At 31.1% G+C, this 25,563-nt stretch overlaps 3 protein-coding genes across 4 annotated transcripts; 2 read left to right on the top strand and 1 right to left on the bottom strand.

Moving 5' to 3' along the window:
- Positions 1–118: 118 nt before the first annotated feature.
- LOC149901772 (uncharacterized) lies at positions 119–13,774 on the bottom strand. The gene is made up of 6 exons (XM_090111048.1): positions 13,253–13,774; positions 5,256–5,520; positions 4,221–4,434; positions 2,912–3,058; positions 1,945–2,082; positions 119–1,288 (listed from the first exon to the last, which is right to left on the bottom strand). Exons 2-6 carry the CDS (start codon positions 5,518–5,520, stop codon positions 1,204–1,206), a joined length of 849 nt encoding a protein of 282 aa, XP_089967174.1. The 5' UTR covers positions 13,253–13,774; the 3' UTR covers positions 119–1,203.
- On the top strand, positions 5,735–8,582 carry LOC149901773 (uncharacterized). Its single transcript, XM_090111233.1, has one exon. The coding sequence runs from the start codon at positions 5,808–5,810 to the stop codon at positions 7,827–7,829; it is 2,022 nt and encodes a 673-aa protein (XP_089967359.1). The 5' UTR covers positions 5,735–5,807; the 3' UTR covers positions 7,830–8,582.
- A 13-nt stretch (positions 13,775–13,787) lies between the features above and the next one.
- Positions 13,788–23,911, top strand: LOC149901771 (uncharacterized). 2 transcript variants are annotated; one of them, XM_090111046.1, is made up of 9 exons: positions 13,788–13,928; positions 19,692–19,816; positions 20,296–20,573; positions 20,726–20,845; positions 20,942–21,163; positions 21,385–21,599; positions 22,587–22,813; positions 22,989–23,155; positions 23,339–23,911. In XM_090111046.1, exons 1-9 carry the CDS (start codon positions 13,906–13,908, stop codon positions 23,813–23,815), a joined length of 1,854 nt encoding a protein of 617 aa, XP_089967172.1. In that variant the 5' UTR covers positions 13,788–13,905; the 3' UTR covers positions 23,816–23,911. The 2 variants fall into 2 exon arrangements, with proteins under 2 accessions (XP_089967172.1, XP_089967171.1); XM_090111045.1 differs by lacking the exon at positions 13,788–13,928 and adding an exon at positions 18,034–18,272.
- The last annotated feature ends 1,652 nt before the right edge of the window (positions 23,912–25,563 follow it).

Genomic DNA, 25,563 nt, shown 5'->3' with positions numbered 1-25,563 from the left:
CTATTCCCGACTCAACTATGTCAACAAGTAAACTTATGTTCGCACTGTTGAGCCGTTCATTTATTAAAGAAAATTCTACGGAAACATATGTGAAGGAAAGATTTTAAAAGAAATGAAAATCATATCGTAAACTCTTTAATAATTCTTGTAAATAACTTATGATAGACAATTAATAACAATGAAATAAACATTTTTATACCTATGATAACTTAACAATACATACATTATAAAAATAATTTTAACTAATATTTGTCAGGATTTTTTATCACATTATTCCGTTATTTATAACATAATGGTGATAGCTTAGAGAACAGTATTGTAAAAATTATATTTATTTAAACAGCTAAGAATTACGTACATAAATATTTAAGACTACAATAGAGGAATGTACCTTAAATTTTAAATGGCACTTATAGTAAGATTCATAAACATTATATTAAGATTTTGACTGATTTGTAAATATGAAAAGCGTATAAAATATTAGGACCCAAAGTAGAAATCAAATAAATGGAAAATCACATACATTAAAATTTTAATCGTAATTATAAACATATACTGGGGTTTTATTGTATTGTATAAAATGTATCCTACTTCCCAAAAAATCAAGATCTAAGACCAAACAAATGCTTCTCTCGGCATTATTCATCCTTTCACCGGATTAATGATAATGTAATCTTATAAATAAAATGCTTATGAATGCCTTAATTTCACATCACTAATTTCTAGATTCACGAAAATAACTAAAAATGCCGCGCCTTTATTGTGCTCATTGTACTCTATTGACTGGCTCGTAACATTAAATTAAATCTAAAATTATACGGAACATGTTATTACAAAACTAATATGTTTAACACTTCGTTATAAAGTTTAACTATCATTAAAAGATGACACAGACGATTGCCAATTAATAAAAAGAAAACGTTACGTAGAGACGTTAAATTACTTTTTGTTTTACGCGGAAATCCTTAATCAGTAATAACTTTCCTATTTATGTAATGTGTGTAATAACTAATAATTCACGGACATTGAATATTTTGCTTGAAATAGATGTTCGGCGTTCTTCCTAGAACGCCGAACATCTATTTATTGTTATTGTGAATCTAGAAGGAATTAGTGCAATAATTACATTGTTGTAAAGACTAAATTTTCTTATAACTTTGGTTGGACACTACCTCTACATTTGGGACATTTTGATTATCTTATTTACATAGCTTTTAGGTTATCTATTTCTATTTTATTCTCTTCGATATTATCGTGTTCTCTCCTGTGTAAGAGCTCGGCGTCTTCTCTGTTGAAAATAAATATAAATATGTTAATTTATTTCATCTTAACATTACACCAATAACTATACAACTATATAAAACAAGGAATTAATTTATATAATTTAACTTTAACCTTTAAAATGTAAAGGTGTCGGAAAATTAAAAGGAATTTTTATTCTTTCGTGGCGTGTGGAAGCATTGATGCATTCAATTTTAATTGCACTTGCGTTCTTTCCAATCTTCGTAATAATTATCGGAAATTTTGTGATTAATCCAGTTCATTGCTGGTTCTAACCGATGAGGTGTTATTATTTTTGTTTCCTAATTAAGGCTTGGGAGGTAAATTAGTCGAAACGTAGGAAGCGTTTTACGCTCAAAATATAATTTATTAATTAGCGTAATATCTTGTTTTTGTAAATGGGATTGCGTGTTACTAAATGTCTGGAGGTCGCACTAATTCAATTAGCTGATAGCTGAACTACAATGTTTTATTATATAACGGCCAATTTCTGTCTAGTGGATTGTTTTCTACATAATTATTGGCCTCAAAGAAATTACAATTAAACCATTATCTACTTAGAAAAAAATATGAAAGTACATATGTATTTGAGTAATTTTCATTACCTTTTTTTTTTCATTTAAGGAATTAAAGTTTTGTTACTTGATAATTAATGTTACTCACGCATATTTGTTTTGCGTCGATTGGAAAATGCTCTTTGGACAGAGTCTATAGTACGGCCAGCATTCACCCCCTGACTCTCCAGCTTGCTGGGCTTTCACATACTCGTCGAGAAGTGTAGCATATGGTGATTTGCTTGGGCTAAAAACAGATAAAACGATATTTCAATTATAAATTTTTAAAGAATAGAAAATATCGATCACAAGACGGGATTCGAACTCGCGTCTTCTGCCTACATGTTATAAAATTCAATATTTTAAATACTTTTTACAATGAATTAATGGGGAATTTTTAAATGTACAAAACATCCACACATTTAAAGAACTGGAAATACGATTATTATCTAGTTTTATTGTGCGTTTTAGCATAAAATGAAGAACATTTGTTTTCTTCATTAGATCAAATAAATCAATAATTAATTAATGAATATGGGTTATTAAACCGTAAGGATACTGGTTTTATGACAGAGTAAATATTGGAATCTTATTTCAATCAATAATTCTTGAATAAGCTAATCTGTGTTTCTGTCACACCATTTTACATAAATTAAATTGGTGTAAATTATAAGCACTACATTTTTATATATAATAGTTTATATTAATACTTATCTACAAATGGAGAATTAAGACAAATAACAAGTACCTAACTGCAACTAATAATAACTTGTTATAATATTCATTAATTATAATGTAATTATAGAGTTCATTGATAGAAATTAGAATTTATATAGAAATAATAAAAGTGGATTGGGTTAATTGCGAATGTAGATTTGAAAACTTGCGAATGTCAGTTCATATAGGTTCGTATTATTATAATTATTACTAGCTACGTGTTAAATTTACATAATTTGAAATTATCCAACACTTATCTTGAAATCAAAAAGTTAAGTCTATAAACCAAATTATATTATGAACCAACAGCTCAATGGACTATAAAATGTTAAAGGCATAATTTTTTATCATTTTCTTACCTGAAGAATAACTTCATGACTTCGCCAAGAAATCCAAAATTGTGCAAAGGATGCGCATGCACCTCGCAAATGGCTCTCAAGAGGCACTCTTTTCCATCTAATCCGAAATTAGCCAGCAGGTCTTCCGCAATTCCATACATAAGCGCTCTATAAAATAAACAAGATTTGTTATCTATATGTGTTTATCAAATACTGGAAGCAGTTTTCAGAAAAACAAAGTAACACACAGCAACGAGTCTTTACATTTTTGTAATATGTGACAATGACTAAGCTGAAACCCAGAATATAATTTATGGATATAATCGTATGCTCATTTTATGCGTATGTGCCGTTTTTATTATACCGTATAGCATGCGATTTATTATATTTCTGTGGCGGTTAATGTAATATTAACAATTAACATATTAAATTAGATGAAATATGTTTTTGTTTTCTATCAAAATAATGCATGTAGGTCAACTCGACTTTTCTATGTCAATACTCAATAGTCAATATTACAAAAAAGTAGTGGAGAAGTTACTATTACCTCACTATTACTGCATATCCTAGGTAAAGGTATGATACCCAAAATAATTAAATTTCACCTCACCAAAATCATTTCATAATTTAGCCAACCATTTACGTGTTATGGTGTGACACCTTAAAAATATTCGCAGACGACCCTAATTATCAATCAAGTCACATCAAATAAAAAGTGACAATAAATCCTCTAAACATTACATAATTGAGAGGAGCAAGTGAATTCTAATTACTATTGTACTAGCGTACTTCCTTCACGCGATGCCAAATATTGCGTGCCGAAATCGCGATGTCCTATCGAGGCGAGTGAAAGTAACGGACGATTATTGATTGTCACACGGCCATAGTCGTGTTTACGATTTTATGCGTCCTTTAAAATAACAGTCACATGTTCCTTTAGAGATTTTAGGGAAATTTATAGCTCTTAAATAACATACAAGGGTGTCGTTTATGATCTACAAATCTTAGTTTTTCCGGAATATTTCTGATATTGTCAATGTAACACTGTAACTCCTACTACTAAACAGCAAAGATATTATATACTAACTAGAGGTCTAGGTCATGGACTGCAATATGCAATGCTTTATATGCAATAAATGTAAATTTTATTCAATGGGAAAAGATCGCAATTAGTTATGACAATGTCTATACAATAGGGAGAGCTATGTATTATTTAAATAACGGCTTATTTTTCTTTTATGAAATTACAATAAAGAGAACCGTTCATAAGTCACACAATCATTACATCACACAATCAGTCACAATATTATTATAAAAGTTCAATACTTGCCTTTCACCTCCGTGAAATTTGTCAAGAATAACCTTCTCAGCTTCAGGGGGTATTTCAGAATCTGTGGATCTCTTCCCTCGTCTATGCTCTAGGTATTGTCCTACATAATCTGCCATTACAGAAGCTGCTGTCCTTCCCATGGACCTCGCAAAAATTGGCGGCAAATCACCGTAAGGATTCTCGTTGTCAGTCAAACCCAATTTATCGAAATCAACTGCAAATATAGGTTATTTTCAATGTTTGTTACGTGCAAGTGTTGTTTTGTTAGCATTTATAGAAGAGAGTAATTCATTTTTTAGATATTTGTTTCATGTTTATATAAGCTAAAATGTCTGGTAAAAGCTTAACAACATATTATTATTGATATTATCTTATATTAAAGGTCAATAAATCCAAACTACTAAATACTCTACGCGCTTTTCCTTTTAAATAAATAAGTAAATTCATTCCATTTTATATCTACAATCTACATAATATATATTCTATCGATCTACCTATTATTACGGAACTATAAATTAATTATAATTTATTACTTAAAGTTACTATTAAGGTTTTTTATTAGTCCTATTTAACTACCTTATGCTCGCTAATGTTTTAATCGCTCTATTTACTACTGAATTCTATATTTAACTCTATGTTACATTATGTTTGTTCTACATTTCTACGTAGTTCATTTTCAATTTCAATACTGACTTTTACATTCCAGCTGATACATAAGGGTACCTGTAAATTGGCATACTTGATAATAATAATGTAATAGTAGTTATAATTAAAGTATTGTTTAAACATTGTTGAAGACGAGCCTATCGTAAAACTTAGGTTATGTAACATTATGCCACAGTTTTGTACCAACATTTAGACATATTATACAGGAATTCCTTATTTATTACAATGTATAAAAAAATATGTCCGTACGTAAGATAAATTAAAGTTTTCTATAATTCTCCACCAGAGTCCGTTTATAATCAATCTTTGCTATCCATAGAAAAATTTAGTCATATAATTTTTCATCAAATATTTGTAATTGTTACTCACTTGTAAATGGGAAACTTATCGTCATATTGGAAAGGAAGCCCTTCGGCGGATGCCTCACAAAGGGCATGGATATCGAAGGGGTTATCGTCATAGTCGTTCCTGGGGGTAACGCCAAGCGGCCATCGTTCGTGATCCATAGTATCCTCTTCTGTCGAGAATGAGGTATGTTTTCTTTGCCTTCCTCCTGGGTATTTGGTGAAGCCATTGGGAGAAGTGCAGCTAGTGCTATGCTAAGTAATACGCGAGGTATTCTCTCCATCGCCATCTGTTGAAGACATTTTTTTGTTGTTTTATTAGCTTTTTATATAGACATTATTCATAATAAATAATCTCTTGATTTTTAGTCAACCTAATATTATAATGTATTGCTATTTCGAATACCTTTGTATCCAACCTTTGTATCCATCAATCTAATAAATTAATACGCCGTGAATGTCAAATGTATTTTTTACGTCACTCAGTATTTCTTAAATATTTTACTTATTTCATAAATCTATGTGTTTTATATTATATTCGATTGTATGTTGATATTGTAGGTGTAGTTTTTTCAGTATGAACTTATCACAGTGCAAACACATTAGAATACGTGGGAATGGCGATTATGCAGTAGATATAGAGAGTTTTATAAAATCACTAGAGGTACAATACCAAATAGATTTACGATCGATAGATCAATGGAAAGATGTTATAAAATCCTTGTTTGAGGTGAAAAATGAAATGAAAAGTAAAGTACGAAACGCATTTGTAAGAAAGAAAAGCATAATAGAAAAGCTCTATGTACAAAAATACCGAAAATCTCCCTTTTCATTAACTGCAGAGTTAGCAAGAACTGCTGAAATTTGGCATGAAATGCAGCTAACTAAACACAAGAAGAAGGTAGTCGATATTAAAGAAGCAACTGAAACAATAATTACATTTAAAGGCAAAGACTATGCGAGTGAAGAATTGATTGGTGAAATAAGTGATGTTGAATTAACAGGTCATCCTAATACAGAGGTTGTTGATTCTAAGGAAACAATTCATCCTGATTTAGATCAAGACCTTAAATCAGAAAGTTCGCAGAGACTACCTGTCATTATTTGCACAAATCCACATAAATTGATTTCACCCATTGGTTCCCATTGCACTGCTTTAAGTTATCATTCATATAATACCTCAATTAAAGATGAGCCCGAACGGACAGAACATAAGGATCAAACAAACTTTGTCTTAGAACAAACAAAATCCATACGTTGTTATCCTGAAGGAATTAAAGTGTGCAACGAAAATGAACGATCAATTAAATTTACTCTACGAAATTGTACAACCGATTGTATCTATGTTCGGTTTAAGGATTTATCTAATAAAACTTCTATAAAGAAATTTAAATTAACTCCGTCTACACCTGTGAAATTGTGTGCAGGTCTTTCTAAAGTTTATTGCTTGAATTTTAAATTAATGCCAGGCACTAAAGTTTACGAAGGGTTTTTAAACTTTAGAATCGGCTTCATTTCTTATAAGAAACCAGAAGAACTTTTGAGTGTACGATTTATTTGTGACTACAATGAAAGGCGATCAATTGATGTTACTGAAACTGTTTATATACCACCAGTATATTTATGGCAGCTTACAGGTAGTAAATATCCATTTGGAAATATTAAAATTAATGTAAATGACGATTATTCCTACCATTTACACATAGGAAAACAAGACATAAATTTTTATGAACTTTTGTCTGACGAAAGCGTAAATTCTCTTCATGTAGCAAGCCCAAACTCTGAAAGTGTAATACAGAGAAATGATGATGTTGAATCAGAAAGCGCATTAATTTCATCAACTAAGTTGGATAATCAAGAAAAACCTGAAGAAATAATTGAAACCATTGATATTGTTAATGGTGTGTTAAATGAAATAATCACTATTTCTCTTCAACCATATTATCTAAAATCGACTTACTTATATTTGCATCCACATAGTGTACAAAACATCAAAGTATATTTTACAAAAGCAGAACACATTGGATCTCATCAATATTTCTATAATTTAGATTTTTATAATCCTAACGACGACAGTGTGGTTATGCGAAAAACTATCAAAATCTTTTCTGAAATTCTACCCCACCCTATTCAAATTCATCCTATTATGTTAGATATGACAGAATGTCCTATTAAATATGGAATATATAGAGATTATTTCACTATAGTAAATACGCACATATTTGTACCAGTAACTATTAAAATTAAACTAACAACAAAAATGAAGAAACTTTTTTGTATTTCACCAATGGAAACTTTAGTACCGGCACAATCAGAAGGTAGATTCGAGGTGCATTTATGTCCAAGAAGTGTATCATTCCCAAGAAATGAAGAAGATTCCGTACATTTTACTATAAAAATAATTGTAATAGGAGACAAAGCTATATACGATAATGCTCCGCCAATTTATTATGAGCTCATTGTTCCTTGCGCCTCAGAATTCAAGAGAATTTATGGTAAAAAATATTTTAAAGATTCTCCAGGTTCGAGCCTAAAATTACTGGAAACCACTAGCGAGATAGCAAAACAAGTATCCACAAAAAATGTCCCATATAAATAAAAAACAAAAAAGGTCTGGACAAGGTTACGTGTCTTATACAATATTATGAAAATCAACTCCATTGAAACTCATTATCAATTTATTATGTTCTTTCGGTCACACTATTTTAATGAAAATAACTTCGTAGCAGCTATGTATTCGAAATGCATGTAACTTTACACACGCACATTTTCATTGAAGCAATCAATTTATGAGGAATGCTGCATGAAATTACAGGTGTATGCTAAATGAGGTAATATTTCAATAATTACGGGACTGCACAAATAGGTTATTTACACTATAGAATAAAATATCTGAACAAAACGGTACAGGAGTTTAAATTCAATAAACATTGTAGTATAGATGCGAAGATATCCCACCGTTATATGTTTTCTATCTCATATGTTGTTGACTATGCTTCCATTAAAAATAAACAAGTAACGACAATAAAAGTTAAGTGTTGATGTTTCAAGGAATGTTGTAGGCGAGGACGGCAAGGATTAAACCTGTTAATTTGACCGACTTTTAAGTGTTACGGGTCAGGCAAGTTGATTGCCCGTACCCGCATAATATTCAGACCTGCATCACATGAACCGGTTTAATACGACAATCGTTTATAAATCAACGTAAACATCGATTGTGTTATAATATTATTATGATCGAATCATTGTTGTAAGATTGGAAACTATGAATATTGTTACGTGTGTGTGAGTTTATATAGAATGAGTTAATATTTTACGTATTGCTATTTTGAGTTGGTATATGTATTTAATGTTTAATGACAAATAATAGAGGGGGTGTTTAATGTTAAGCAACGCCTAGAGCTTCAGTAAATAGCCTATATGTTTGGGACGATAGAGAAAATTGGGTGTTCTACAGCTAATCTTCTATAAGTTGCAAAATACATTAAAATATATTTCTGTCAGAATAATCTTTAATCATTAATCCCTTGAATGAATCACTCAATTTGAGATAAAGCTTTTTTCCTTGTAACTCTATTAAATGCATTAAACTAATATGTAGAGCAAGCTACTGTGTCTGCCCACAACCCATAAGTAATTATTGAAAGTAAAAAGATGGTTAGAAAAAAAAACTTTAGGTTATTTAATGCGTGTATTTAATTTTAGAACCGATTTTAAACGCGATTTGTTATTTATTATATTATTTACCCCAACGATTCGAACACAGCGAGTGTGGTCACAGACACAGACTTTATTTCTTAAAATGCACATCTAAATAATTCTTTAACTTACCTATGACTTATTAAAATCGAAATATTGACTATAATAAATTAGTCAAAATGTGTTTGTGCACTAGAGCGTTATATTTCTTCTGGCTACACGTGTAAGTCTGAATTACATTTCCCAGTAGGAACATAATTAATTTGTCGCATGTTCGTGTTTGTAATTGTGGTATGCGACATGATTATTTAACATTACTACATAATCACCTTATTAAATAAACAAGGGTATAATTAATGCGTATGGAATATAAAAATTTATTTATATGAGCGTACTTGCATAGCTTGAAAGAACAAATTAAATAGATACGTAGTTACTAAATTATTACAGGTGTTCTGTAATTATTTTCTACTTCTGTATGTTTAGGTCCTGCTATTATTAGAGAACTATATTATTAAATAATTAACTATAATTCTCAATACTTCATAAAAAGTAATTAGTTAGTACGTTTTTAATAAAAAAGTGGCAGGTTATAGATAATGTTTTAAATTGTAATCTCTGGAAGTTTTGTTTTTTTTTTTAATTTACCTACAATTCAATGCGATATAGTTTACTAGCGGTCCGCCCCGGCTTCGCCCGTGGTACATATTTCTTGTTCTCTGTGTTCTTCCTCAGGGTCTAAAGATTGTCTGTGCCAAATTTCTTCAAAATCGGTTGAGAGGTTTAAGCAGGAAAGTGTAACAGACAGACAGAGTTACTTTCGCATTTATAATACTAGTAGGGATAGTTCTTAAAACTTAGAAAATTAATGACCGTAGAGGGTAGAGAGTAAGGTAGAGAGTCAACTACTTATAGGTGAAGATAAAAAATAAACATAATGAAAAATAATTGCATGCTTATATATCAGTGAAATTGTTCATAATTCAATCCTTCTAGGACGTTAGTCACTGTTGGCAAGATTTATTATTTTGATAAAATTTTTATTCGTAGATGGTAGAGATACGGAAAAACATTGTACTGACTGTACTTTGGTGACTCTACACTGTTTCTGCTTTGTAAATATTCCAATGAATTATTTAACAAACTTACTTTGATAAGACTTACTGGTATAAATTGTCCCCGAAGGCTATAAAAAGAACATAGGATGTTCTTTATATTCTTTGGTATAGGTACTTTCATAGATAACTTCCGATAAGATTCAATTAAACTTTCGCTAGATAATTTTATAATAAAAAACATTATTTTATATTGAATAAAGCGTAGAAAAGACAATTTCTTATGTGAATCGGTTGGATTAAACCAATATGAATAGCTTTAAAAACTAGCTTTTCGCACGCAGCTTCCCCCGCGTAGTCAAAGGGAAACTATAGTTCCCATTTCCGTTGGATTTTCGCGATAAAAATTATTCTATGTTAATCCAAGTTACCCCCTATGTGTGTGAAAAATTTCATGATAATTGGTCGAGTAGTTTTTGAAGGAAGAACAAACAAACAAACATACAAAATTTCGCATTTACAATATTAGTAGGATAATTTAACAAAGAAGACATCACTTACCTAATAATAATTTTAAAACTAAAGAATAAGCGAAGAAATAAAAAGTAGTCTAAAAAAACACACCAAATTCAAGCCTACTTATAATTCTCATCACGGCCTTGTCACTGCTTATATAAAAAGTTCAGTCGAGATCGAATATCGATAAGGTATCGATTTTTAAAGTGTAATCACGAAACCGATTGGTATGCACATCCCATTCAGCTTTCACGATGTAAATTACATGCACCCCCTTGATTTCGTTAATAATTTGAAAATTTAAATCGGCATGAAATGTATAACTCTTTTGGTTATTTTTCATGAAAGTGAACTAGTTTTGAAAAGAAAACTATATTATTATTTATCATATTAAAATGAAATTTAAAAATTAATGTAGTAATAATTTTTATACATATACTTTAATTAAGTATCTTCTACGGCTCAATAACAACTACATAAATAAATAGGTACATCAAATTTCTAGTACACTCAAATAATTCAGCCGCATGAAACGTCTCTTCATAAATTCGTATCCAATGTCTTCCGGGTGACCTACAGAAAATCTAGATTTACAATGCCTTGTGATGTATTGGACTTATATGAGCGTTTTCACCCAAATGTTTTATTGTTTTAACTTGCGGCTGCTTTATTGCAACGTGGTCTTTTGTTCCTATCAGAAAATGCATTCTGGCTGACATCTAGTATCAGTAAGCTTATTCACAAAGGACTTTCTGGTATACAATTTACCGATGTCGATGATATTTCAAATGTAAGTACGTATTTTCTTATATCTAGAGATTAAACATGTCGCTGATATAAATACATCTTAATACATATATATAAATCTCGTGTCCCAATGTTTGTCCTCAATGGACTCCTAAACCACTTAACCGATTATAATAAAATTCGCACACCATATGCAGTTCGATCCAACTTGAGAGATAGGATAGTTTAAACATGTAGGTACCACGGGCGAAGCCGGGGCGGACCGCTTGTATCTATTTATAATCATTGTTATTAGTTCATTGCTCAGAAAATTCGCAAAATCACCATTCCAATCGGAATATGGTTTGGTCGGCCGATTATTCAGTTTTTCATAATTTTGATTCACTCTAGTGGAAAGTATTCATGCGAGTATACTTTCCCTTATGATAGACAACGAATTCACGTGAATTGAAGCAGTACTTGATTATAATTGATTTATAAGTCAGTTATTACGAAATTCTGAAACGCAAACAATATACGAAACAATTATAGTACAAACTGCTAGTTATACCACTATTAAACTATAACTGCTAGGTAAATATTATATAATTAAAATGAATACTATGTATAGATGCGAATAAGCGAATGTGTGTTTGTCTGTCTCTTCTAGCACACGCACAACGGTGCAACCGATCGTAAATCTTACCCTGACCACAGTTTGATGAAGATGATAGCTTAATTTTTACGGCATCAAATCCATAAGTAAATTCTAAATTTAGAAGGAATTTTATTTTATAGTATAACTATATTCTTGAAAAAATGTTTCACTCAAGACCCGTAGATATGCATTTATTTAAAAAGTAATTTTCTAGGTCGTAAAATTTCTATAGGTTATAATAATAATACTGCATGAATCGTAGTTAACAATAATGAGGTGCTGATTAAATAATGACAAATTATTCGACGCAAGGACAAAATTGTATTCTTTTCCGAGGTGGAGGCAAACGTAATAAATCACAGATCGTAAAAATCGGTGAACCGTTCTTGTTTGCAGGACAGACGGTCAGATGATATGGACAAGTAATTATTTAATTAATGCGTTTAGATATAAATCTTATATTACAGTAGCAGATTCGACGTCATAACGTCATTCTTGATTATATTAATTAGGCACGTGCCCTGAAAATAAGCTGAAAACGTACTGAAACTTATGAGACTGGGCCCATAGTGAGACAATACCCATTCTTAACCTATAATTGCATACAGATTCGGTTAGGAAATTAACAAAAATTAAATATAAAACGCTCAATAAGAACTAACTTAACTAAGTCGTCATTTATATGTGAAGGTACAATAAAAATAAAACAATATCTTTTTCAGACTAGTCCGAACTGTCTGAGTTTGACTTTAGATTCATCTCCTTATTTTCAATTTAACAGAGCTATTTTAAATTGGTTCTTACAGGACTGTTTGCTTATCTTTAGTATTCCCTGTAGGCTGTAGCGCAGAAAAAATGCCATGTGAAATACCTTAATAAAAGCCCCTTCACGATCTCTTACAAATTGCATTAATTTGTCGCAATTAGTCATTCAGACGAGGCACGATCTTTAGCCTAGATCTATGTATTAATGTCGCATAAAATACATATAAATATTAAATACTATTTCTAATGAACATTCTACAGTTACTGAATATAAAATTTATGATACTAGATATAAAACTCAGTCTTTTTCTAAACTTGTTTCATAAAGTAGGTAGTGTGATAAAAACCTGTCATTCTTTCCAACGGCCACCGGGTTAAATAATTCAGTGAACTATTTGTTAAGTGCTTGCCGTAATGCTACATCGTTCGACTGATTTCCGATACTATCTATAATATAATAATAAAAAAGTTTGCAATACTTTTAGCGGCTTAAATAAATTCTGCCGGTTTTATATTGTTATAATTACAACGCTTTTATGATAATTTTCTGAAATAACGAAATCCGAAGAAAGGGAAAATTTAAATATAAAGAAAAATACTTACCAGTTTTATGAACTAAATTAAATAAACACGAAGCACACGCGTGTATATATAGTTACGAGATATCACTAGGTATATATCACTCAGAACGTCCTTCGCAGACGATCATCACACGGTGTATCGGCTGATTACAGCTGCACAATGCACCCGTTAGTCTCGTTGCGTTCTTGCCAAAAATTTCGCTAACTTTCGGCAACGGTCGCGCATAACAAACACATTCCCATGAAATCTGTCCTCCTTAATCCGCGGCGAATTTTCCCTATGTCATCGGTCACGATGGTCGCGTCCTTGCGTCCGGCCGTCGAGTGGTGTCGGTTTGGTATTCACTTGCCGCCAAAACTCTCTTCGTTAATTGAGATGCACGCGGCGTCCTTCGCTTTCCTCTTTATGAAACAATGGAGTGTGCGTGCACCCGGGGGTGATAGGTGGTCCGTCATCGTACCGTGAGCCCGCGTTAATACGGTTTCATAGTAATGTGAGCGACGAGGTGGCGGTGCTGGGTCGGAATGGAGGCCTGTACGCGGTGTAATCGTTCGCTGTCGACTAGCGAGTTGGCCACTGGGTTAGCGGGCTCCTTTTCCTGCTTTGCTTAATGGGCAAGTAGGCACACTTGCGTGCTGACTTGTTCGGGAACCAATTAAATATGAAGCTAATTTATGACAATTCTGTGGATCACGAGGTATCAATCACCTTATTCAACTTATTTTATGGTTACAATTTTGCCGCTAATCGCCGTAGAAATACTAAGTTTCTTTATCAACTAAGCAAATCGATAATTTGACTCTACATAACCCTATAATAGCCTATAATATAACAAATTCTTATGAGAATGTGATGGTATTAAATCCTGTAGCTATCTTAATAAAAACTATTAAACATAATATGATAATAATATTTTTTTGTGAACGATTGCCTCCATATTGCCATATTGCTCTATATTTAAATCCAAAACGACTACTATTTATGAATCTTTAGATCAGACCTTTAGATGATTTATTTGATTCTATGATTTAGAAACATTTGCATTTATAATACCAGTAGAATACCTATTATATCTATTGCGTACAGCATCTGAATATACAGCACCGTTCATTCTTAGTACACGAGCCAGTTCATAGTCTTTAGAATACAATTACAGCTCATTAAAATTCCAGGCCTCGATGTTTTAGTCTGAAGCGAGTTGGCCATATAATGAAAGCGAAAACTCAAATACGGTTTCCCATATAACGTAATTTCTGTAATCAAAATCTGAACATTAAGATTGTGTAACTTATTTGGAACAGAACGGGTCGTGGTGATTTTATCTCAAAGCCCTATGAAATTAAAAGTGGTTCAGTTATTGCATTGCATCGTTTGAGGCAGTCCAGTTTTGTAACTTGGTGTCACGCATTTTCGGCCAGAGATATAACTTAACTGGTTGAGCCGTTATTTATGTTTAACCAGAATTTTGATGTTTACTTGCTTATTTATTTGCGTATATTTCAGTGACAAAATTAATGTGTAGGCTGTAGAGAGGTTTATCCAAATCAAATAATATTATTCGAAAACTCTCTTGCTATACCTATTTGAAGTGTTAATGGTGTTAAAACATCTGACCCATCTAGATAAAATTTGATATAAAAGTAAATTATTATTTTTTATTTAAGTATGTGTCATATTATACTACCTTTCCATCTTCATCCAGGTTTAAAAAGATTGGGAATTCATCAAAAAACTTCTTATTTGCAAATAGTATCAATTATAAGTAATTTACAGTTCTCATTTCTAAGCAGAAAAATAATAATTACCTTTGGTAAAACCCAATATGTTTTCTTGACATTCATGCTGGAATATCAGCTATGAAATTTAGAACAAATAAGATAAATATAGCCAGCAATTAACTCGTAAGAAATTCCTATAGAAGCTTGTTTCTAGATTTTCCTGAAACTTTCTCTACATTTTATTAGCCACATCGCCACATGTAGGTTAAGGGTGATCGAATGGTTATTTAAATCCATGTTATGATCAATGAATTTTAGGAACTTTTGTTTCATTTGGGTAAAACAAACTGACACTTGTTTGGTATAAAATTGAAATCTAGAGCTGTGGTAGAACTCTCTTTTACCTACATTTCTTCGTATATTACTTATTTAAAAAATTATAAGATAATAAGATTTAAAATCCAGTAGGCATGTTTTTTATTATTACATTTTTTATAATTTGATATAACGTGGGTATGTTATTATATTTATTATCCTTATTTATTCGATCAATAATGCGGAGATTTTTAACAATTACAATTTCGAGAATGATCTGGCTGTTCAAAACTTTACTTAACACATGTTTGTTTGAAATTCTCGACTCATATAAATAATATACATAATTCTTGGCAACGTTTCCCACTTAGGTATATACCTAACGTCCAGCTTTCCATTCATTTCTTTGCGATTCAAATTCAAATGTACATGGAAACTTAACGAGTGGCACCCATCCACTAAACAGTATAAATAATGTATTTTACTGCAGCATTGTTGTGGTAATTAACCATTTAGCCCACATACCCGGTGCGGGGTGAAAACTCCGAGATTTGTATGCACTTTTGACAAGGGCACGTCATGCGCGGCACACATTCCCCACTTCCTAGCTATATTAGTATTTTAATAATACAAAGCCGTTAAATAACTTCGCTTAAACACTATTGAGTTGAGCAAACAATTAGTTACGGGTGGCTTTACACTTCTTGTTAGTGACTTGCAAGATTTGTAATTTTTGTTAAACTAGGTACTCATATTATATCGGAATACCTACCTATTAATAGTTCTATAACAATAGCAGTAAAATAAAGTCATATCACGTAAAACTAGGATCAAAGGCGAGATGAAACTGTCTGATATGGAGCACTGCCAATTTAGTCTAATATAGGAGCCAGGAGGATAAGGATCTGTGGGTTTGTCTGAATAATATATGTACCTACCTACCCAAATATTTTATGGAAATATTACAATAATAGATAAGAGAGTTTTGAGGGCATTTTTTTTAATATTTTTATGCAACAAATTTCTACTTATTTTAAGAAATATGAATGCTATGATGTATTAGAATATTTGCTCTACATAATGATGAGATATCCAAATATAAAGAAGTAAAAATGAAAATGATAGAAATTGTTTGTAATTTCCTATAAATAGGTCATGAATGTGTTTGAATTCGCTGCTCAACCCATTTTGAAGTTCACAACGAAACTAGGAATATTACATTTGACACTCTTGTGACCATTGAAAGCATAATATCAATTTGTTATAGAAAATATCATGTGTGATGATCATTATTTTATTTATTCTATTTCCCTAACAACCATTACATTAGAAACATATATGCATAATAACATGAACGTTATCTGCCATACTGTCACATTGCATTGATACAATAAATGTCTATTAGCTGCGCACACGCAGAATGTAAGCAATTCGCATAGAATAGAAATGCGAATTTCCCGGCCAATATGTATAGTCCTATTTATTTTATTATTACACGTTTATTGAATGTTTTATAGTTAATTATTATGTATTGTTAGTTTAACTATTGTTTAAGAGTTACGAGTCAGAAATTATGAGAATATTGTAATAATTATATGAAAATGCACATTAAAAGTAGTTAGAAGTATTGAAATGTAATATAGTTTGATATACTTTCGTCTTATAGCATAAAATGAGAAATTTTAAAAGAATAGAAAATTTTCAATTCCCCCTCGTGATCGATTTGTTTCAAAAAATCTCAATTAATACAGTTTTAATGCAAATTGACATAGCCGTCGCAGACTAGTTTTCATCAGACGGTGCGGTTATTCCTATCCCTTATGAGTCAGGATAATTGCACTTCCGCTGTACTGTGCTGATTTCACTTCAATGGGACATAATTTAATAACATAGTTTTAGGACATATAGAAGTCAGACAAAACAAGGATTAAACTGACAACTTTTTTAGGTATCACCGTAAAACTTAGGTACCTACATTAATAATTGAATAGGTAGGTAATCGAATTCTATTGTAAATGAATAGAACTATTTATTTGATTACTTTTATCGTATTTTAATATCGTAAATAGAGAAGATAATATTGTAGTTCTCTTCTGTCCTTATAAGTTTTTTGCTTCTTATTTAAATACATTATATTTTGGAATATTAACAAATATCCAAAAAGCGATACAATAACTCAAGATAAATTTTATTATTCTACAGAACCTTATAAGCGAACTTGTACAGTTTTCTTGCACTTCTTCTGGACCTCTGACATGTTTTTGTACCGTTAATGCAATGTTTCTACCTAAAATATTGTAACCTCAAAGCCCATATCTTTGACAACTTTCTCGTTATATTTTAATATAATTTATCGTTATCAGCTTAATATCAGGTAAGTACGTATTCATCGTAGAAATTTTTTTAAAATATTTTACCAAAACACAAAAATAGAACATAAATCAATCGCAATACAACACCATATGTGATTTATAGATAAAATCTTATAGTGCAACATATTAAAATAGATAATATATATTGCACTATAGGTACCTTGCACTATACCTACCTAGGTACCTACCTATTACAGAGTAACGTAACATGTCTAATTATCGGAATAGTAATACAACACGAAGATATAAAAGTCATCCCTACCAAAAACTAAAACAAATTATAAGAAAAATACCTAATTATCATTACACAGAACTAAATTATGTACCCATATGAATAATCGTCATTATCTTATCCTTAATTCATATCGGAAATCGCAGCAATCCGATACCGCTCGATAATTATGATTGCCGATCGCGATAGTCTTATTTTGTTATTCGAAACACAGTGTTCAGGATGGCTGAGAAAGTCAAAAAGAAAGCCTCCTTCTTTAGTATTAGAAGATGGAATAGTCAGAAGAGTATGGATGATCATATCACTTCTAATCCCGCTCCTGTAGCTCAAACTAGCTCTTTGAATGGTGCCAAAAGTCCATTACCACCAATTTTGAGTAGAGCTAATTCTAATTTGGATAAAAAGTAAGTGTTTTTTTGATAGCGATGTTGTAATTTTTACGTTAGGTAATAGTAGATATATCTATATTATGTATATTTTCAAAGTAATGAGACACAACGTGCCTATAACGTATTTTAAGCTGTTTTTGCTTTACTGCAGGTATGCATCTCACTTCATAATTTCTCAGCTTACAATATAAAAAATAAAAGAACAAACAAAAAATATAAAAGTGTATTTACTTATTTATTTAAAAGACTCATGCTAAAAAAATATGTTATCTAAAATACCTACCTGTAATCGATTTTGTAATAACAATCTACTATTATTGGTATTGCGTTATAATAATTACCTACCTTTAAATCATACACCACTTGAAACAATAGAAAGAAAGTGAAATACATGAAGACAATAAGTTTTATAATAACATGATTAGGCATGTGAAAGAATTTTCACGATTGATTGGAAAATCATGGATGCCTTATCGAATAGAATTTAAGCTATTGATTATACAAACATATTGATTAAATAATGTAGTTGTATTTATTATTCTTAGATGCTGTAACATTCTTAAACGACTCTTCTTTACAAAATAATAAGCAAAAACTAGATATGTGTACTATTAAATTAAACCTATAAAACCTAACCTATACGTCATCTCAATTTAGCTGATATTTTTATTAAATAAACTACAGCTTTTAGTAATCACACAATTAAGAATTCAAAAAGTTGCTTGTGGCAGCCCTAACAACAGCATAGCGCATTGGAAACAATAGAATAAATACAAAAAATAAACAGCGAAAGTCACATATGGCGCCTGCGTTTCGCAAAAATCTACATGAGTTTCTGCCAACTTGATTTGAAACGGTTGCACATTTTAATGTTCCTATTTATATGGACGGCACGTTTTGAATAACAAATACCTAATAGGGACAGGTGCACATGAAAAGACTGGTTTTATAATACATTATTACATATATTATATGTAGGTATATAAATTATATCAACTTCATTCATAAATCATACTATTCGCATAACAAATTTCAGGGGGTATTCTCAGGGCTGATATAACAATATGTGTACCTAGATAGGGATCTATGTCAATGATGATCAATCTGATTTTGAATTGTACTGAAATAAAACTTAAAGTTTTAAAGAAAAATTGCTTGTTTTAATTTTTAAGATTGATTGTAATTGTGAACGACAGTTGTAGCACTCTCTTAATTAATATTTATAAGTAAGAAGAATTTTCTAAGCGCTACACGCTGAAAATTTAAAACTTACCGTCCATTGAAGAACAGGAAATAGGAATATAACATTAGAATACCAAAAAAATGAGTACATTATGTTTTTTTTTATAGGTAATAATTAGATTTTTGCTCTACATTTCTTGCTACTATTGTAACTTTAAGTAACGGAAAAGACTCCATTGCTTTTTGTTCCAGATTAACAGTTGCGGGGATAAACGATTTAGTTCAATGTGCATTATGTCTGGAAATCCTCAGCATACCTAAAATGTTGCCATGTCAACACACATTTTGCCTAGCTTGTCTCAAAATTTATGTCGCTGGTAAGATCTTAATAGTCATTTTTAAATTATGGCTTTTTTCGATGCAAGTTTGTACATTGATCTTTTCAGCGCAAGTATGACTATGTTCACACTATAGAATGCCAACCTTCTACATTGTAATATGAGGAACATACAATATAAAGTTTACATATTAGTAACTACCTAGTTGATATCTTATATATAAAAATGAATCGCAAAATGTGTTGGTAAGCGCATAACTCGAGAACGGCTGAACCGATTTCGATAATTCTTTTTTTATTATATTCCTTGAAGTACGAGGATGGTTCTTATGTAGAGAAAACGTAAATATTATGTACCACGGGCGAAGCCGGGGTGGACCGCTAGTATATTATAAATGTTACGATGGCCCTTATTGATAAAAATTGTACCTACAATCTACATAGCTAAATTTTAATGTATTAATATAGATAACCTACATAAAGTAATGTATAATTAAAACTATGATATATTATTTTCAGATTTACACGTAATCAGTTGTCCCGTCTGCCACACAAGAATACAGACAAATGGCTCTAATTTCGTAGACAATTTACCATCCAATCTTTACATAAACACCTTGCTTCACATGGTGGGAATCAAACCGTCAGATAAAACAACAAATGCGACGCCTCCAAGCACGCCGTCTACACCACTTAATTATCAAAATGTGGATTTATTTGCTGCTGGTATAAGATGCTCTAATTGCAAAACGTTGTGTGACAACCCTGATATTTCGATGTGTGAACATTGCAAATTGGTAAGAAGCGAATAGCTAAAAAAATATGTTTTGGTGATTTTATCATAAATTTAAATTAACTGCTTCTTTAATTTTATATCTATAGTCAGTTTTATTTAAAGTCCTAATAATTTTACTATAGCGATAATTATAAAGAGTGATAATACTTACAGAATTTCTGTCGCGTCTGTTGGTCTCAACACATAGAGGACTTACGAATCCAAGTGGGTTCTATTCTCAGAGAACTCGACACGGCAGCCAGTAGATTGGACCACAAAATTGAACATTATAAGGTAAAATCTATACAAAAGATTATATAGAGTAGGTAAAAGATATGGCTTATTGATTCTCGTTTATATTTATTAATCGAATCGAATGTATGTCTATAGGATCGTTGTGAACGAGTAGTTGAACAAATAAACATAGCTGCTGAAGAGAAAATAAATGCTATATTGGAAGCAAAAATGAACCTATTGCAAGAAATGAACGATTTGCAAAAATCTGGAGAATTGACCGCATTAGCAATTCAATCGTCATTAAATGAAGCAAAAGATGTGGCTAACAAAGTCCTTGACGTTGAAAAGCAAAATATGGAAGATGATATGCATAAGGTAAGTTTATTTTTGTTACATCGCTTGAACATATTTTCCTAAAATTTACTGTTCTTTCAAATTTTCACAACTCATCATATTAAGGAAAAACTGGTTCAACAGTCGTCTATTATTGAATATCAATATGCTATATTTTAAGTCTTATTTCGAACTTATCCACAGCAAATATTGAGTCATGAGTGGGATATTTCAGAACTAATGTATATTATATAACTCTACAGGTAAAGACATTCGTGAATCTTCACCAAAACACGCTGCAACTGCTCGGCGATGTTTCAAAATGGGATGCTGAAAACTTTATATTCGATAAAGAGAATTTCCGCATTGACTCCGATGTTAAAACTCCGTTTGATGCTGAGTCTGATGATCCACTTCCAGAAGCCGCAAAACAAAACAATCCTTTGGAGAATGAGAGCACTCTAATACAGCATTATAAGTAGGAATTCTTCATCATTATTATAAGTTCTGCTTTGCTTTTGCACGACTCATGATGCGAAGCATCTCAAGCATCAGAGAGTGCTTTACGATCGAAAAATTTTTTTCGCCTCATTTTGGCAGCTATTCTTATTATTATAGTCTTGTTAGTTCACGGAATCAAGATATTTTGCATACTATTGTCGAGATAATATAATGGAGATTAATCCCATACTTTTTAAAAATTGATTTACTTCAATAGAATTGGAAAAAAACACCGAAATAGGTCAAAAAATTTTCCTGTCTGTCATGTGTGAAACCTGAAAACACTATAACTTGTGAAAAAATCCATCATTTGAGTTAATTTTTTTTTTTTTAATATTCTAATCGACGATTGTAGGTCACTGAATGCGAATGATTAATTAATTCAGTGTCGTTTAATTGCAATTAATAAAAAACGAAAACTACAAGACTATATTTTTTTTTTCATAATTAAATGAGCATTATGAGTCGTGCACTTTTGGATTTTCCAAACTTTTTTAGTTTTATTTTAAAATGCTAAGTATAGAAAAAAACATCGGGGTGTCAGAGGCAGGATTTGAACCTGCTTGTCGTTTAGCAATGCATAAACGCTTGTCTTATAAACGTAGGTACCTTCAACAGTACCTAATGGAAACAATATAGAACATCAGAATATTTATTACCTGTCCTTTAGCCATTGTGACGGATAAATACCTTTATCAGGCGGCGATGTGACATGCTGACATACCTACCTCCTATTACAACAAACATAATAATATACCTACGTTACTAGACTTACTATTACAACGAATGATTCGGTCCTGATAAAACACACGTGGCACGACTACGGACATATAATGTGCGTAGTCGTCATCAAATTCATACGTATATACTATAGTATGTATTAAGATAGCAGACGTAGGTATAGCTATTAGCTACGTATAGGTACTACCATATGAATACGTCATATTCCCTCACTTATTTCTAGGTCCCGAAATTTCGTACCACATTACGTGTGGCGGAAGACGTCAAGGCCCTGTGGAGTTGGTATTGGCCCTTGGAATAACCATTTGTACATTTGTGACATGGATAGTCATAGCGTGCTGGTGGTAGAGAGGACTCAGGCTAAAATTGTCACGCGTCTATCCTGTGAGGAAATGCTCTGCCCCGTACAAATTGCTTTTATGAAAAGTTTGGGAGAGATTTATATAACAGGTCCGTTTTGAATTACTTTGCCTGTTTCAAATCTATAAATCCAGATTTAAAATAAAACTTTAGGTGATGTAAACAGCTGTATAATTCTATAGCTACTACATTTTTTCCAATGGTTTGAAAAAATTTATCGCATCATTCGAGAAGTGTTTAATTCATAATTTTATTTCCATTTCAGATAAATGGAAACATTGTATTCACGTGTTTTCCAAGGATGGAGAATATCTCACCTCAATAGGACAAAAAGGTAGCCGCCTAGGAATGTTCAGGTCGCCTGAAGGGATAGCAACTGATAACGCTCAGCACCATATTTATGTTGTCGATACTGGCAATGATAGGATTCAGGTATACCTACAATCAAATATTTCAGCCATAAGCCTTACATAAAGCTATAAAAATTAAAATAATTTTTGTCACCATCTTTGTTTATAATGCACTTCAGCATTACTACTTACCACCATAATCTTTAATATTTAAAAATACATTCAATAATAATAGGACTGTATTTACTTATTTTGCTCTTGTCAGGTCATCCAACCAGACGGAAAATTCGTTGACCAATTCGGAATCGCGATGAGAAATCAGCCAAGGGACACGTCAAGTATTTGGGAAATGAAAGAGACAATGTGCACAGAACTAAACGCGCCAACCGGCGTTGCTGTCACAAACGATAGAGTCATCGTCTTGGACAGTGGAAACCGTAGAGTCAAAGTTTATAACAAGAACGACAAAAATAAAATCACAGAATTCGGCTCCACTGGTCATAGAAAGGGACAGTTTAGGCAGCCAGAAGTCCTCGCTGTTGATCCGATGGGCAACATACTCGTCGGAGATTCTGGCAACTGTAGAATTCAAATTTTCAAACCCAACGGTCAACTTGTCCGTGTTTTTGGCAGACTTGGCTCCGAACCCGGCAAATTTGGCTGGATATCTGGTCTCCACGTCACAAAGCAATTAGACGTCATCGTCAGCGATACGAAAAATCATTGCGTCAACTTCTTTTGAGGATAAATAAAAAACAGTTGTAGGTAATTAACATAATTTTATTGTAAACAAAAATGTTAACACTAGTGTTAATCTAAATAAATGTATTGAAAACAATCGAGTAGTGTTTTATATTATAATGATTTACAAAAATAATATAAAAAATATCACAAGCGGATGTTACGAATCACAGATATGAATATGAATATTTGCTACGAAGACGAGATTCAAATAAATTACAGCAAAAATACATTTGCGGAGCAATATAGAAGAATATAAAAATAAACGAAATCTATTAAATTATTTGTGATCAGAACATTCAGTATGAGATCAAACGTAAGTTAGCATCTAGATTTCTTGCGATTTTTAGAGCGAAATGTGTGAAAAAGTTTCAAAGAATGAAAGCGATTTAAATTTTTTGCACAATTCATAAATTTCAATAACTTCTATAACACTGATACTACGATCCCATAACTCTATTATTATATATGATATACACATTGGAATTAACAACATAGAACATAGACATTAAAATATAAATCTATATAATAACATAATTAAATTACACTACGTTAGATACATATAATACATAATTCCTAGATTTATTATTATGGCGTACATCAGTCTCGAATAGGTGGTACATGACTAATATCGTAATTTCATACAAATATTATCAATATATCAAAACTGACAAAGATTGCAAGACACCCTAGACTAGTTAGTTTGTGACGGAAATTTAATTAAAGCCCCATATTTACGAATAAATAAAACCTATGCAATGCTGTAATATAAAATCAATATTTATTAATTGATAAATGCGAAGAAACTCTGTCTATTGATTTTGAAGGTTAACCTATTGCAATGGAATAAGGGTGTTTAGGGGCGTTCAGTTATTACTGTTTTCATAGAGATATTGCTTGATACTTGAGAAGCCATAAATTTATTATTAAATTACGTAAAATAAAAAAAAGTTATTTACGTTAATAAAAAAAAGTTATTTTAAAACAACTTCATGTTACGTTTCGAGTTACGACACCAAAAAGAAATCATTACTTGATAAATTCAAATTAAAAAGGCTAATGCCAATATATATGTATGTTTATGAGGAGGTAGTGATTATTGAAAAGTTGTTTTAGTCTAGTATTTGGTTAGATATATTGTATAGTTACTATTCATTATTTTGGGATAAAATATTTTCACTTGATAGAACTTATTCCTTAAAATAATACAGTTATATTTTAACTTAAAATTATTATAAGAAAAAATATATATCAATATCATATTTTTATAAATTAATAAAATACCAAACAATATTTAGATTGTGTGAATGTATAGTGAATGAAAACACACACTTAAAATAAAAAATTATTTCAAAATAAGCATAAAAAATACATAAAATCCATAGATTTTAGAAAAATTATTTCAAACTAAACATTCAAAATACATAAAATCTATAGATTATAGTTGTGATAATTCTTTGAATATAAAAATTTTAAACATAATTTCATTAACAGGTCATAGCCATAAGATAATACAAGAAAATAAACACAATGTTTATTCATACCTTATTTACAACAAATATGATACAAAATAATTTGTATGAATTTAAATTGTACACTAAGTACAATTGAGAACAAAAGTGTACCTATTTATGTTTTTAATTTTCATACTTATATGTACTATACAAACTATAATGTACATATACAAACCCATAATTTAAAAGTAATGTTAAAATAATCTGGCATCATAAGTTCGATTTTATTTTTTCT

Source organism: Colias eurytheme, chromosome 16 (assembly GCF_061535395.1).
Source record: "Colias eurytheme isolate Ceu_HAF_F1 chromosome 16, ilColEury1 Martin Lab GWU primary, whole genome shotgun sequence".
Classification (NCBI taxonomy): Eukaryota; Metazoa; Arthropoda; class Insecta; order Lepidoptera; family Pieridae; genus Colias; species Colias eurytheme.
The sequence above is the reverse complement of the archived record's forward strand: the minus strand, read 5'-3'. Positions and strand labels throughout refer to the sequence as shown.